The 14,765-nt window shown below is 42.9% G+C and overlaps 1 protein-coding gene across 3 annotated transcripts; it reads left to right on the top strand.

The window, feature by feature from the left end:
• The first annotated feature begins 240 nt into the window (after positions 1–240).
• On the top strand, positions 241–13,017 carry LOC148514896 (uncharacterized). 3 transcript variants are annotated; one of them, XM_088480789.1, is made up of 2 exons: positions 241–275; positions 11,903–13,017. In XM_088480789.1, exon 2 carries the CDS (start codon positions 11,931–11,933, stop codon positions 12,777–12,779), a length of 849 nt encoding a protein of 282 aa, XP_088336915.1. In that variant the 5' UTR covers positions 241–275; positions 11,903–11,930; the 3' UTR covers positions 12,780–13,017. The 3 variants fall into 3 exon arrangements, with proteins under 3 accessions (XP_088336915.1, XP_088336917.1, XP_088336916.1); XM_088480791.1 differs by lacking the exon at positions 241–275 and adding an exon at positions 588–610; XM_088480790.1 differs by lacking the exon at positions 241–275 and adding an exon at positions 1,177–1,200.
• The last annotated feature ends 1,748 nt before the right edge of the window (positions 13,018–14,765 follow it).

Genomic DNA, 14,765 nt, shown 5'->3' with positions numbered 1-14,765 from the left:
TTTGAGAAAAGTAAAGTGAAATCAAACCATATTTGTCTAATATTATGTACTTTCCCTTTAAGATTATCTTACCAAATTAATTGACAAGTTGTATTATGTGGTTTTCCATAAAACCAAACCAGTGCTTAAGAGATTTAACAGCAAGTTCTCATGTATCCACAATAGATTGCAGCTGAGCCAACACAATTGTTTTGCTAATTGCAAACACCCCATAAGTATAAATCAAAAGCAGTAAGGTAGGTTGGTACAGTAGTTTACCAGAGAAGAGCAAAAAGGTAAGGGGAAGAAGTTTGTTATGGGTGAGAGGCAGCTGTGCAAAGTATATTGTAATGTTGTACAATTACCTTTGAGAACACACAAAGGGGAAGAGGGGGAGGGTATTTAGCAAAGCTTAGAGAGATAAAATTGTGAGAGCTGAAATACCAATTAGCTTCTAAATTACATTTTACAGACTGTGTTTGAACAATTACAGAAGCTGGTTGGTTGGTAACTTATATCTCAATTTTTTTTTTCCCTCTGCGCTTTGATAAATACCCCCCTAAATCTAGTATAGATAATGTAGTTGGAATGGACACTTTTTCTATCCCTGCATGTGATAGTCTGTATTTAGGTATGCTGACCAATGTGATGTTTGAGAAGTTCTGGGACATGTAACTTTTTTGTTTTATAAGCACTGGTTAGAATGTTTCAGTTCCTAAAAATATGTATAGTCACCCCCTCTTACTACATATATTTGTAAATGTTTATTTTGTATAAGTAAGTGTTGCCTTTCCAGATCTTGTAGTGCTGTCACATTTTGTTTATTAGTGTGAGCTGGTATATCCTATTGCTAAAGGATTAGTATTTGTACAGAGAATGTCTTGCTTTGTATGAGAACTTGTGCCATAGGACATACAAACTGTCTACCCCATACCCCAAACTGTACATGTTTTCCAGGCTCCTCGCCAAATTGTAAGTGAAATAATTAGCTCCACCTATTGATCTTTTTAAAATTTGTGAGTAACTAATGTACCTGTACACCTGCTGGGTGATCTGTGTGGGGTCCTGAGGGCAGAGTGTGAGAAACCTTGTCCTATGGAGTACTCTAATTTTTCTTCTGCTGTCTTAAAATGTCCAGAAACTAGATTCTCACCAAACTGAACTTGGTTTATTTATTCCTGTGGAATGGAACTGGCTGTTAAAAACCACTGGGACAGGCAGGTGCGTAACTAGGTATTTCAATGCCCCATAAAGTTTGTAAGGGCCCTTATGTAACACCCAATCCTAAAAAAAAAAAGTATATAACGCACAGCTTTGATATGGAAGATGGGTCCCATAGCAGCTGCACCCCTTGCACCTACGGTAGTTATGCCTGTGGTGAATGGCATGAATGTGAATTAATGTGTTGTAAAGTCCAGTGTAATATATTTGTGCTATATAGAGGGAATAGTGCAATCCAGTTGCCAAATGTTGATTTGGCTCATGAAGAAAATTCTGAGATGATCCAAAATTCAGGAACCTGTTTAGAACCAGTAAGGTTACTAGGTCATGGGTGTCTATATCAAACAACTAATTGCAGGTGATATTCCATAGTGATCAAAGCCTCTGGTACCATGGTCATTTCCATGTTTAAAGAAGGTAATTTTAAAGTGGAACAAAGCATAGAAATGTAGTAAACTGGCTTGTTTCATTTGAGTGACGGAACATTGCTGTGGGCTAAACAAATTCTTCAACTCCTACATTATCAAAATAATAACCTGATCATAGCTTGTTTTAAGGGATTTCTGTTCTGCATCCTCTCATCCACCTGTAAAGTCTAAGGGGCCTATTTAACAATGTGTTTTTGTTTTTTTTCATAAAGATGTAGAAACTGCAGTTTCTGCATATTTTTATGAATTGCGTACGAATAGCACAATACAGGAGTTTTCACAGAAATCTCCAACAGAGTGTGAAGTAGCATCGCAGTCAGTCAAGATGGCGGTGCGCATGGACGCTGCGGCTGAACAGTGCGCTCTACATTTTAATAGACTGGCTTGTTATATTACTACTCCTATTTGGGGGCTTCAGAATTTGCCAGTTGAGGACTGTGTACCCCCTGAGAGGTGGCAGTGACGCTGTGTGGTGGAGGCTTGGACCGTTACTCTAGGGTGCCGTGATTCAAAAAAGTTTGGGAAACACAGGCCTAGAGAATTCACGGCCGTAATATTTAATGACTGTCTATATCCCCCACAGTCAAATGGGGGTTGTGCTCTGGATTTATTATATGATGCTGTGGCCAAACTGCAATCTGCCTATGTGGAAGGGGCGTATGTTGTGGCCAGCCGGTGATTTTAATGGAGTGGATTTAAATTTGATTTTGCCTACATTTTATAAAAATATTGTGGTTAAAACTCTTGGAGGAAACTTCCTGGATCAAGTGTATACAAATTTCACGCTAGGATATGACTGTTGTATGTGCCCATATAGGGAAATCAGATCAGATATCCCTATTGTTGATTCCTACTTATGTACCCATTAAGTCTATTAAACCAATTAGGAAATGTGTCCAGTTGTGGCCAGAAATGGCCGCTGAATGTCTGCAAGATAGTTTGAAATTTACAAACTGGGATCTTTTTTTTGAGGAATCTGTAGTAAATGGGTCTGTAGATGTGGATCTTTAACTTGTATGGTCAAAGGGTACAGAAATTGTTGTGTGGAGGGCATAACTGTTGGAAATGTTAAGGTGCTTTCAAACGAGAAACCCTGGCTGCATGGGGAAGTTCATTGTCTACTTAGGACATGATAGGACCTTTTTAGGTCTGGTGACAAGGATGGGTACAGCGTTGCTAGGGCAGACCTACGGAGGGGAATTAGGTGTGCCATAGCAGCCTATGCAGTAAAATGGAAGAGCATTTTGGCCAAAATGGTGATTCTAGGTGCATGTGACAATGCTTGCAGAGGCTCACAGATTACAAAGCTAAATCGGATGTTGCTGGTGTGCAGATAATTCCCTGGTAGAGGCTGTAAATTGGTTATACTCCAGATTTAATAACGCAAATAAGCCAATTGTCTGACCCTGGAACAGAGTAGGGCAGTTCCCTTGGTGATGCATGAATCTGCTGTCCATCAGTGAATTAGTCTGGACCCTAGGAAGGCTGTGGGTCCGGATGGTATCAAGGGCAAACTTTTGAAGGAGTGCAGTGATCAGTTATCCTTTGCCTACTGTATGATCCCTACATGTGTTAAGTCAACTACTTTAGTTCCTATTCCCAAGAATGGAATTCCAAAATGTTTAAACTATTATCATCCAATAACTTTGACATTAGTTTTTAAATGTTTCAAGAGGTTAGTGTTTGAACCATGTTAGGTCACACTTTTAAGTGGGTTTTGATCCCTGGCAGTTTGCCTTTAGGGCAAAACGCTCTATGGAGCATGCTGTTTTACTCACTTGTACCAGGTACAGTCTCACCTAGAAGCTAGAAACACTTATGCAAGAATTTTATTTGTAGACTTTAGTTCAGCATTCAGTACTATTGTACCCAGTTCATTGATTGCTAAACTATTTGGACTGGGCTTAAATTATTTTACTTGTGGGTTGTTTTAACTTTTTATCTGATAGGCCCCAGGTGGTTAAGTAGGGGAGAAGTACCTCGAAAGAGAAGGTGCTAAACGTAGTGGTCCTGGAGGGATGTGTTCTGAGCCCGGCACTGTATTCGTTGTTGCCCCTATGAATGCGAGTCACACTCATGGTCTGTTAAGATTGTGTAGTTCACAGATTGTTGCCATCGTTGGTCTAATAAACAATGGATGAACACTCATACAGAACTAAGGTTGTCAATGTTTTGAGTGGAGTAAGGAGAATTGCTTACTCTTAAACACTTTGAAAACCAAGGAAATTATTATTTATTTTTGGGTGGTTTGACTATTGAGATAGTGTCATCCTTTAAATTGTTGTGGTGGGGTTTTTTTTTTTTTTATTTATTTTTATTTTAAATCTACTACTGAGGCCCTGGCCGCTCCTCCCCTAACCCAGATGCAAATTCCTGTGTGGGTTCCCGCTGGTTTGTTATTTATGACCACCTCATGTATTGAGACGCTCGTAGTTCACCTATGGTGTGCTGCTGAAAGCCGTTGGTTCTCAGAGGTGTGGGTCAGACTCCCTTGGGTCAGGTATACAGTGCTCTATATTCTACCAAGCCCCCGGGGGTTTGGTCAGTTGATTCAGAGCCCATTTGCATTTACACTTGCATATTCAATTATATTTTCATTGTATGTGACTTTAATGCTAGCTGCTGTAATGACACTGTCTTTTATTTTCTAAACTGTCAGATATGTCTATCAGAGTTTCTCCACATTCCTCTGTACAGGGGTGTGGGGTTTTTCATTGTCTTACACATTTATTTTTGAAGACAGTCACATTGCATTTATACCTGTGATACATTATGTCTAAAACCACGGGGAATGAGGAGGTTGAGCCTCCTACGCTGGTATAATGTAGATCCTGTTCAGCAAGCTTGTCAGAACAGTATTTTGTGCAGGATGGTTTGCGTAGGGCCTGTTATAAACAGCCTCTTCTCCAATCTGGTACATCCGCACCAGCACAAGAACCACCTTGGGTGACCTCTTGGTTTTAGGTTTTGTAAAATTTATTGGACCATGCAGCAGCGTCACAGGCTCCTGCAGTGGTGCTGCATCCCTCTATGGGGTACCCACAACATTTTCATCCTTCTATGTAGAAGTCTCCCATGAATCCTTTTAGCTTTGATGCTTAAGCTCACTCTAGTCAGAGTATGCTACAGTCAATAGCCGCTCAGCATGTAATGCAAGCGAATAGTCCAGTTGTGATTAAAAAAAAAAAGAGCATAAGAGTATCCCTTCAGGCATTGCCTCAGGATCCTCACACCACATCATCAGACTCTGATACTCAGAGTTCCGGTTCTTAGTCTGTTGAGGAAGACCACCAATCCTCGGCAGATGTCACCTCTCTGGTGAGAGCAGTTAGCTCTGTCCTAAGTATAAAGGAAGAGGAGGTTCTGCATAAATCTAAGATTCCAGTCTTCAGACTGAAGGAAATAATCATTTGCCACCTTCTGATGCCTAAACTGATGGCTCTCATGTCTGAAGCATGGAATACTCCAGATAGGAGTTTCCATGTGACAAAGAATTTAACTTCCCAGTACCCATTTTTACCGGGTTAGTGTAGCAAATGGAAAGTTCCTCCAATCGGTAGATGCTCACGTGACGAGATTGATCCAGAGCTCTACATTACCTATCTCTGCTGCATCCTCACTTAAGGAGGCTACAGATAGAAATCCAGTTTTGTTTTTTGTTTTTGTATTGTTTTTTTTTCCTTCTATTATCTGGAGCTATTACCAGGCCACCTATGGCTATAGCCTGGGTGGCCAAGGCTTTGGAAGAATGGACGACATCTCTGGAAGATAGTATGCCAGATGCTACCAGCGAACAGCTGTTGTCTCTTCCAAATGCGAGAAGCAGCTGCATATGTTGTGGAAGCCGTTATTGATGCAGGTATTCTGGTTTCTAAAGTATTGGCAACCTCTGTGGCTGCTCGGAGGACCCTGTGGCTAAGAACCTGGAAAGCAGATACTGTCCAAGAGAGCCCTTGAGTATTTACATTTTGTTGGGATGGTACTGTTTGGGCCGGAATTGGATAACATAGTGACTGCTCTAGCAGCATCTAAATTTGCTGGGTTGCCCTCTAAGTATAAGCAGCCGTCCTTTCGCCCACAGGGAAGGGCGTAGGGACAGCCTTTCTCTAGACGGGATATTTCCCACAAGAAAACGCAGACTAGGAAATCCTGGTCAGTCAAATGTCCAGCTTTCAAGCCGGGCGGTAAGCCCGCTGCCTGATGGAGCGGGCCTCGCCCTAGGGGATCTCAGGGTGGGAAGCCGACTTCTCCAGTTTTCTTACCCCTGGCATCAGACTGCTACGGGGAGAAGTAGTTGCTCATGGGTACACCCTCACATTCCTGAGGCATCTCCCCTTAATTTTTTTTTTTTTTTCCCTCTACAACCCTTCCTTCAGACCCAGTCAAGGCCTTGGCCCTTCAAGAGTATTTTGGCCCTCCTGAGGTCAGGGGTTATAATCTTGTTCCTGTGACAGAACAGGGAAGCGGTGGCGGAACTCCCGGAGACAATGGAGTCATTTGCCGCCGGGCGTCAGCCCTGAAGGGGGCACCCAGCTCCATTATCCCCGGTAGCTGCATGGAGAAGGAGCGCCGCTGATTGGCGCTCCACCTCCATTGGTGTAACTACGGAGGGTGCAAGGGGTGCAGTCGCACCCCTGCACCCTCAATTTGCCGAGCGCCCGCTGAGTGTGTTACCAGCGGGCGCCCGGCTCCTATCCTCCTGGCGGTAGCCGGAGGGCGGAGCTCCCTCCGGGTCCCGCAGTGTACTATGGGAGTGATGTCATAACGTCACTCCCATAGTGCAGAGTAGCGGACGTAGCTCAGGAGTGAGCTCCGTCTTCCGGGTCCCGCAGTGCACTATGGGAGTGACGTAATGACGTCACTCCCATAGTGCCGAGGAGCAGACACCAGGGATGGACTGCAGCAGCACTGGAGCAGGTAAGTGTGTGTGTGTGTGTGTGTATGCGCGGTGGGGGCCATCACTACAGGGGCCATCTACAAGGGACCTCACTACTGGATGTACTGCATAGGGGGACCATTACTGGGGAGCACTACATAGGTGGACCACTACTGGGGGCATTATATAAAGAACTGCATAAGGGGGGCGGTGGCAGCTGGGGCTGGCATAGGTGCTGGGGGGGGGTGGTACATTTTAGTTTGGGGGGAGGGGGGGGGGCACCAACATTTATCTTGCCTCCGGGCACCTGGGATGAAGTTATGCCACTGCAGGGAAGGAGTTATTCAAAATTGTTTCTGATTCTGAAACCAAATGGGTCTCGTCGCCTTATTCTGAATTTAAAGACTCAAAAACTTCATCCATGTACCCAAATTCTGTATGGAAACCCTACGGTCAATATGCTAGTGCTGGAGCCTGGAGATTTCATGGTTTTCCTAGACATACAGGATGCATATCGGCATGTACCTATTGCATGGTCTCCAAAAGTTTCTGAGGCTTGCAGTGGGTCGGCAACATTATCAACTTCAGGCTCTGCCCTTCGGTCTGTCTACAACGCCTCGCGTATTTACCAAGCTAAAGGCGGCTCATCTCAGACAACAAGGATTCTGGATACTACCATACTTAGACGACCTCCTGATATTGGCACAATCTCTGGAGGTTATGAAGCCTAATCTCCAAATGACCATTGCCTGTCTACAAGAGCACGGCTGGATAATCAATTGGAAGAAGTCTTCTGTCTCCAACTCAGCAGATGGTACATTTTGGGGGTGCTGCTGAATTCTCTGGGGCAAAGGTTTCTTTTTCCAGTGGACAAGATTGCTGCCCTACAAGTACAGGTATGCAAACTGCTCCACAATCTGAGTCAGTTCACTTGGCAATCCAGGTACTGGTATCCACCTTTGACATGGTGGTGCTTGCCCTGTTCCATTCCAGAACCCTGCAATGATGGATTCTGTCTCATTGGAATAGTCGGTATCAACTGATAGTCTCAAGTGATGCGCATCTTGCCAGAAATTCGCCTATCCTTGTGTGGTGTCTGCAGATGACTCATTTAGACGAGGGTTGCCCATTATGGATCCCAGATTGAGTGCTCACCACAGATGAAAGTCTGCAAGGATGGGGTGTGGTGAACTGTCATCACCTGTCAGGGAAGTAGAACCGCTCAGGAAAGTCACCTGCCCATAAATATCCTGGAGCTTCGTGCGGTGCACAGGGCGCTCATTCCGGCACAGGGCTGCATTCACAGCAGGCCTGTCCAGATTCAGTCTGACATCACCCCCCAGCTGCCTTTGTGGACACTGTTGTGGTGAGGTGGGACTTCAAGTTGGCATATTAGTTTCCTCCGATCTCCCTCCTCCCCAAGGGTTGTCAGAAAATTCAAGCAGGAACGCAGCAGGATGATACTAATGGCTCTTGAGTCTTTCGTCTTAAGGGCCAAAGGGTTTTTCTACTTCTGTGATTCAGACTATGCCTGGGGTAAGGAAGCCTGCTTTGGTCTGCATCTATCACAGGATTTGGCATTCATTTTTCTTTTTTTTTTTTTTTTTTATTGGTGTTCCCACAGAGAATGACCCTAAGGTTTTCAGGGTCTCCCGAGTTCTTGCTTTTATTCAGGCTGGACTAGACTTAAGTCTTTGCCTGGCTACCTTGAGAGTTCAGGTTTCTGCATTGTCCGTTTGGTTCTAGCGCAGAATTGCCACTCAGCCAGACGTTTAGCACTTTCATGTTGCTCTCCCCCCTAACCCCCCATCCCCATCAGAACAGAGCTGTCCTCCGAACAATGGTGGGGTACCTACCAAAGGTGGCATCCAGTTTTTAAATAAAAATTAAGAAAATGTAGTCCCAGCCTTTCAGTCTTCTGGCCTTTCTGTAGGTGAAGCTTCTCTGGCTGTGGTTCGAGCTCTTCGTATCTACATGGATCGTACCACTTTCATCAGACAATCCTTATGCATTTTTGTTTTTATGGCTTAAATAAGTGAGGCTGGCCAGCTAACTAGCCGACTCTGGCTCTGTGGCTGCGTATGACTATCTCAGGTGTACAGTGCGTCCCGAAAGTATTCAGTGCTTCACATTTCCACATTTTGTTTGTTACAGCCTTATTCCAAAACAGAATAAATTCATTTTTGTCGTCAAAATTCTAGACTCAATGCCCCATAATGACAACATGTGAAGTTTGAGATTTTTGCAAAATGAATAAAAAAAAAAAAAACTAATCACATGTACATAAGTATTCACAGCCTTTGCCATGAAGCTCAAAATTGAGCTTCGGTGCATCCCGTTTCCACTGATCAATTAAGATGTAGGAACATCTCGAGGATGGAGTCTACCTGTGCTAAATTCAGTTGTTTGCCTTTCAAAATAATGTCCAAACACCTGTCTATATAAAGTCCCACACGTGACAGTGCATGTCAGAGCACAAACCAAGCATGACGTCCAAGGAATTGTCTGGAGACCTCCGACAGGATTGTCTCGAGGCACAAATTTGGGGAAGGGTACAGAAAAAGGTCTGCTGCTTTGAAGGTCCCAATGAGCACAGTGGCCGCGATCATCCGTGAATGGAAGAAGTTGAACCACCATGACTCGACCTAGAGTTGGCCGGCCATCTAAACTGAGCAATCATGGGAGAAGGGCCCTAGTCAGGGAGGTGACCAAGAACCCGATGGTCACTCTGTCAGAGCTACAGCATTCCTCTGGAGAGAATAATCTTCTAGAAGGACAACCATCTCTGCAGCAATCCACCAAAGAGGCCTGTATGGTAGAGTGGCCAGACGGAAGCCACTCCTTAGTAAAAAGCACATGGCAGCCCGTCTGGAGTTTTTGCCAAAATGCACCTGAAGGACTCAGACCATGAGAAACAAAATTCTCTGGTCTGATGAGACAAAGATTGAACTCTTTGGTGTGAATGCCATGCATTATGTTTGGAGGAAACTAGGCACTGCTCATCACCAGGCCAATACATCCCTACAGTGAAGCATGGAGGTGGCAGCATCATGCTGTTGGGATGTTGTTCAGCGGCAGGAACTGGGAGACTAGTCAGGATAGAGAGATGAATGCAGCAATGTACAGAGACATCCTGGATGAAAACCTGCTCCAGAGCACTCTTGACCTCAGACTGGGACGACTGTTGATATTTCAGCAGGACAATGACCCTAAGCACACAGCCAAGATATCAAGAGTGGCTTCAGGACAACTCTGAATGTCCTTGAGTGGGCCAGCCAGAGCCCAGACTTGAATCCAATTGAAAATCTCTGGAGAAATCTGAAAATGGCTGTGCAATGACTCTTCCCATCTAACCTGATGGAGCTTGAGAGGTGCTGCAAAGAGGAATGGGCAAAACTGCCCAAAGATAGGTGTGCCAAGCTTGTGGCATCATATGCCAAAAGACAAGGCTGTAATTTCTGCCAGAGGTGCATCAACAAAGTATTGAGCAAAGGCTGTGAATACTTGTGTGATTTCTTATGGGTTTTGTTTTTTTTTTTTTTAATTAAATTTGCAAAAATCTCAACTTTGTACTGTGTGTGTAATTTTGAGGGAAAAAATGAATAAATTCCATTTTGGAATAAGGCTGTAACATAACAATGTGGAAAGTGACTCACTGAATACTTTCCGGATGCACTGTATAATCAGGCTGATCTCCCTGTTCCAAACACAGTGACGGCACATTCTACTCCTGAGACCATTTTGGGCATTTAGACATGGTGCCTCTGCAGAACAATTGTTCAAGGCGGTGACTTGGTCTTCGGCCCACAATTTTTTTTTTTATTTTTTTTTTTATCAAATTCTATGCAGTTGATACTTTTGCCTCCCAGGATGCTTCCTTTGGGCTGCGGATTCTCCTTTCTGCTCAGGAGCGTCCCCACCCTTAAGGGAACTGCTTTAGGACATCCCTAAGCTAGTTCCTGTGGACCCTGAAGAAGAAGAAGAAAATAAGAGTCATGGTATAACATACCTTAACTTTTTTTTTTTCTTCGAGGTCCACAGGGCACCTGGCCTTATTTGGGATTTGTTTGTGTCACTGATTCCCTCTTAATTTATTTTTCTTGTGTACATTGTACTTCTCCACTTTCCGTCTCTTGCTGTTTTAGGCATGTTTACAAGCTGAGTGGCTGGGGGCAGGGTATATAGGGAGGAGGCCCTATGCATGCTGGGAGCTTGAAAGCTGTAGCTGTTTGGTGCAATGGATTACTCCAACTACATACCCCCCCCCCCCAACTTAATTCCTGTAGACTGTGGATTTCTAAGAAAGAGTTAACCAAGGTATGTTAATTTTTTTTTTTTTTTTTTTTCCAATTGGTAATGTAATTGCTGACTGTCTTGTGTGGTATAGTGCTGCTTGGTTTTTTGTTAACAGCACAAGTGATGTTAATAGTTTTCATTTTCCATTATTGTCAATAACTGCTATTTACCGAGTTTGGCCCCATTAGTTTACAGTACACAATCTTCAGATGTGGTGTAAACTGCTTTAAGCCTATGGAGGCTTACAAGCAGATGAGAGCACTTCCGATCTCTTTCTCCAGCGGAAACTGACTCTGTGCGCATGTGAAGTGGTGGCTTTCCATAAAACAAACTTTAAAGACTTCAACAAAATGCCAGGGGAAAAACTCTCAGGGACCGTGACTACCATAACTGCTATCCTTGCGAGTTTCTACAGTGACCTGCTCTAGGAAGCAAATGTTTGTTACAAGAGGGTTTACAGTATGTGTACATTAAAAATTTAAATCTGCCACGCTAGAGATCCTTAATTGCAGTAGTTCTGCGATTATTGATACATGGGGCTAAATTCAATTAGTGTGATTAATAGTCAGGGGAGGGAGTTTCAATAAAACGTGCTGTTTGGGCAGCTAAAGAACTTCTCTCAACCCCCTGGGGATGCGAGGAGAAATCAGACAAGTGCCGGGCGCGCAGCTGTTTGTTGGCTTAGCACAGCGCTAACAGCTGCGCGCCCAACTCTTTAGTCAGAAGATGCTGGTTACTGCGCCTTAACACCAGGTTAATTTGCAAGAACCAGCATTTTCTGACTTATCCAATTCCCGACCAGGCAGATGGCACAGTTTATTGAATAGCTGTGGGAGCTCCCTCCCATGGCTATTCATCATCGCATTGAATTTGGTCCATAGACACCACTTTTTTTTTTTTTTCTTTTTTTTTTTAAACTGGTAATTCTCTCTACAACTAGTCTACACTTTTAAAGGCGTAATGCTTCCAACATGGCGTGTTAATGTGTGCATTTTGAATGTTATTTCACTCTAGCATAATAGATTGAGCATAGAGATGCATTCTGTAGCTGCTTTTAATAGCCTATGTTCTCAGCTCACTAACCTTTCCTAATGTTTCATAGTGGTTTGCAGACTAAAGCTGATATCAGAATGTCTTCTGGCTGGGATAGCAGTGGGACAAGCTTCTTCATGTCTAACCCCAATCTCACACTAACTGAGATCTTGGATTTGGGTTTTGTAGCTGCAATGCGTGGCAATTCTTCTCCATATAATCCACAGCTTGGGCAGTGGGACCATAGGACATGTCAAAAGTCTGGGGGATCACCTTTCTTTATGAAAACATCAGAAACTACACCACTAGCAAGTGGAGGAGGAGGAAATCTTTGGCTGGGAGTAGAAGATGTTGGACAAACAATATGCAAGTCTCCCCTCAATCCTGATGATCTAGTCTTTGAACAGTCCTCCTTGGCTTCTGAACCTCTTAACCAATTTAATAACTCAATAATAGGTGTTTTATATGGTGCCAAAGTGTCCACACCTTATAAGAAGGAAGAGAGCTTGGAGACCTCTGACCTGTCGGTAGTAGATGTTGCTGTATCAAAACTGCAAGATTCAGAGGTAGTTGTCAATGTAATAGGACTACAGAAGTCTGCTCCTCCAATGTGGGAGATCTCTGAAATAAACTCTGCATTAGAAGAGAATACTCCTTCATTAGATGTTTCCATTTCTGACTTAAGATTCCCAAATGGCTCTAGTGAATGTGAACCACCGGTGCCTGCCCAGCTGTCTGCTACCCCCTTTGCCCAGTGGGTGGGCATCAAACACAAGGATGTAGGACGTTCTTTTCTTCAACCTTTCCACTACCAGCGCCAGTTAAGTGCTTCAGAGATCCCAATTGGTAACCTAGCACCTCCAGTCTGCTCTTTTAAGGTCTCTGCAGTGTCCCCTGACAAGATGGACTGGCAGTTTGATATGATTACTGGTGCACAGGCAAACTAGAGCAGTTAACTCTACTTACTGGAGCAAAGAAAGGTCTACATTGACCTGCTCTAGGAAGCAAATGTTTGTTAAAAGAGTTTGTTTTCTTTGTTTATGTCCTAAAAAGGCTGTGCGTAGCCCAGCATATTCAAGGCAACTGTAAATACTGTGACACTGCATGTCCTAAGGCTTTAATATAAATCAATTTTTTTGTCTTCATTGCATTTGGTTTGAATCAATAAAGTATCACTAAACTTTGGCATGTCGTCACTGTACAGTATATACTCACCTCAACTCTTTCTTTGTACACACCCTTGGAATAATATGTCTGGGGGTTGGTTTTTACATTTTTATTTTATTTTTTTTCCCACCCTATACAGTACACCGACAGGAAAGCTAATGGTTAGTTGTCACATTGCTGGATTTGATGTCTGAAGCCTTGCAATCATTTGATGCCAGGCTTCCGAAGTCCATCCCTATCTCAGAGCCAGACAAGTCACAAGACTCTCTAGTAAATTGTGGAATTTTGGACTGCAATATGCAGAAATTGATCCCATAGGCTGATAGACATTTAACAGCTTCACCCTGTGCATTAACATTTTCTTAATCTGGGAAGATACATACGGTATCTTTAATCCTAAAATATTAGCTGGTTTACACAAAGTTAAAAGTACTTTTCAGGAAGAGAAGCTGGACCATAGTAAAGGGCAGCTACATGTGGAATAGTTGAACAAGGCCCATACCTTACTGTTCTTACAAACTTTACCTTCATAATACCTTTTATTGTAAGTAAAACTTGTGGTGGTAATAAATACCCATTAGTGATGACCATTTAATTTTTTTTCTCTCCCTCCCTTGTATAATGTGTTCTCAGCATCCTGTTTTTAGTGTTGCAAAAGCAATTTATCTGCACAATAGCTCAGATGCTGCAGTGTGTTTTTTTTGTTTTGTTTTTTTAAAAAGACAAAAAAAAAAACAACCCTGGCCTCGCTGTGGACTTTCTACTTTTGACTGTACACCCTTTTGTAACAGCTCAAACAGTATAAGAAAAGGAATTATCAGTAGATGTATGAGGACTCTAGTTGTTTGGTTCTAATTAATTGTGTGTTTTGATCTGGATTTAAAAAAAAAAAAAATTATATATATATATATAAGCTAAAATTGTTTTTAATGTGGGCCGGGTTTTTTTTTTTTTTTTTTTGTTCCTATAGTAGTAACCTAAATTATCAATTTTGACCACCTCACAATATTATTAGCTAGTTGGCTGGCTAAACTAAGCAACAGAGCAGCGCCACAAACACATTACCATTTAAAGAATAAAGCACATCTATGAAACAAGGTGGCACAGCAGTGGCAGACAGGATGGCAGTTTAATAAACTATGCAACCCCATAGAATGTTGGGCAGTACAGGGAAATAGAGGTGGAGTTTTGAAAGTAGTAGAAGGCAGGTAAAAGAATTAATATTAAAATTAATGAAACTTCACATATGGACCAAATGCTTAAACCAAAGGCCTCCAAGTGTGTTTTAATTCTGCAATTGTAAACTGATACATGCAGCAAATCATAGGCCTCAGGAGTCAGGACAATAAGATGTTCAAATGGCCTTGCAAGATACAGAAAACTCATCAATGCTGAACAAAAAAAAAATGCAGCCCATAATGAAAAGAAAAGTAGTGCACGATGGAATTGTCATTGGGCCTTCCCACCCATACTTATGTTGTATATTTAAAAAAACATCCAGTTTAACAAATTATTTTAGCTACCGGGACTACCATTTTTATGGCTGAAGTGCTTGATTTGTTTGGGCCCCCACAAAAAAAGCTACCAATGGTCTTAAGGCAGCTAGCAGTGTTTGTCATCTTTCAACTGTGAAGCTGATTTTCTCACTGTTAATATCATTGGCAGCTAAGATTGGAATTGTTAGTTCTTTTGAATCCTGTTTTTCCACATTTTTAGGAAGCCGCCTCCGATGTCAATTGCACAGAAGGTTCCCGGCTGTGTGAACA

Source organism: Taudactylus pleione, unplaced genomic scaffold (genome assembly GCF_031769625.1).
Source record: "Taudactylus pleione unplaced genomic scaffold, aTauple2 ptg000256l, whole genome shotgun sequence".
Taxonomy (NCBI): Eukaryota; Metazoa; Chordata; class Amphibia; order Anura; family Myobatrachidae; genus Taudactylus; species Taudactylus pleione.
Note: the sequence above shows the minus strand (reverse complement) of the source record. Positions and strands in the feature narration are given on the sequence as shown.